The sequence below is a fragment of the Corvus brachyrhynchos genome, unplaced genomic scaffold (genome assembly GCF_000691975.1).
Source record: "Corvus brachyrhynchos isolate BGI_N302 unplaced genomic scaffold, ASM69197v1 scaffold150, whole genome shotgun sequence".
Classification (NCBI taxonomy): Eukaryota; Metazoa; Chordata; class Aves; order Passeriformes; family Corvidae; genus Corvus; species Corvus brachyrhynchos.
The window spans coordinates 2075472-2075960 of NW_008236162.1; the positions used below are offsets into that span (position 1 = coordinate 2075472).

The window sequence follows — 489 nt, forward strand, 5'->3', positions numbered from 1 at the left end:
AGAGAGGAAAAAAGGCTTTTTCACAGCTCCCGGGCACAGCAGCGTTGGGAGCAGCTCCCGGGACCGAGCAGGGATAAGGCCAGGGAGTGATGGAGCTGCGGCGCGGGAGGAGGATGCTGAGGGACCAGCCCCCCGCTCGCCTCCTCCTCCTCCTCCTGCTCGCCGTGGCCTGGCTCTGGCTGCCGGCGGAGGGGCGGCGGCCACCCCGTCCCCCCCCTTGCCCCCCGACCTGCTCCTGCACCCGGGACACGGCTTTTTGCGTGGACTCCAAGGCGGTGCCCAAAAACCTGCCCCCCGAGGTCATCTCGCTGTGAGTAGCCGGGCTGGGGACAGAGATGGGGACAGCGTCACATCCCAGGAGTGCAGGGGTGGCCGGGGCTGCCGGCTGTGCTGCGGGGGCAGGGACAGCCCCTGTGTGCTGCATCGGGGCGCAAACGCGTGGCAGGGCGGGGGGCGGGCAGGGGGGGGGGCTCCGGGGGGGGGGGGGGG

The 489-nt window shown here is 72.2% G+C and overlaps 1 protein-coding gene across 1 annotated transcript in view; it reads left to right on the forward strand.

Annotated features, from left to right (window-relative positions):
• Positions 1-89: 89 nt before the first annotated feature.
• Positions 90-489, forward strand: part of LGI3 (leucine rich repeat LGI family member 3) — a 4540-nt gene continuing 4140 nt past the window's right edge. The window contains exon 1 of the mRNA XM_017732448.1: positions 90-310. Coding sequence (XP_017587937.1) covers positions 90-310 — 221 coding nt within the window. The remainder of the gene's footprint in view (positions 311-489) is intronic.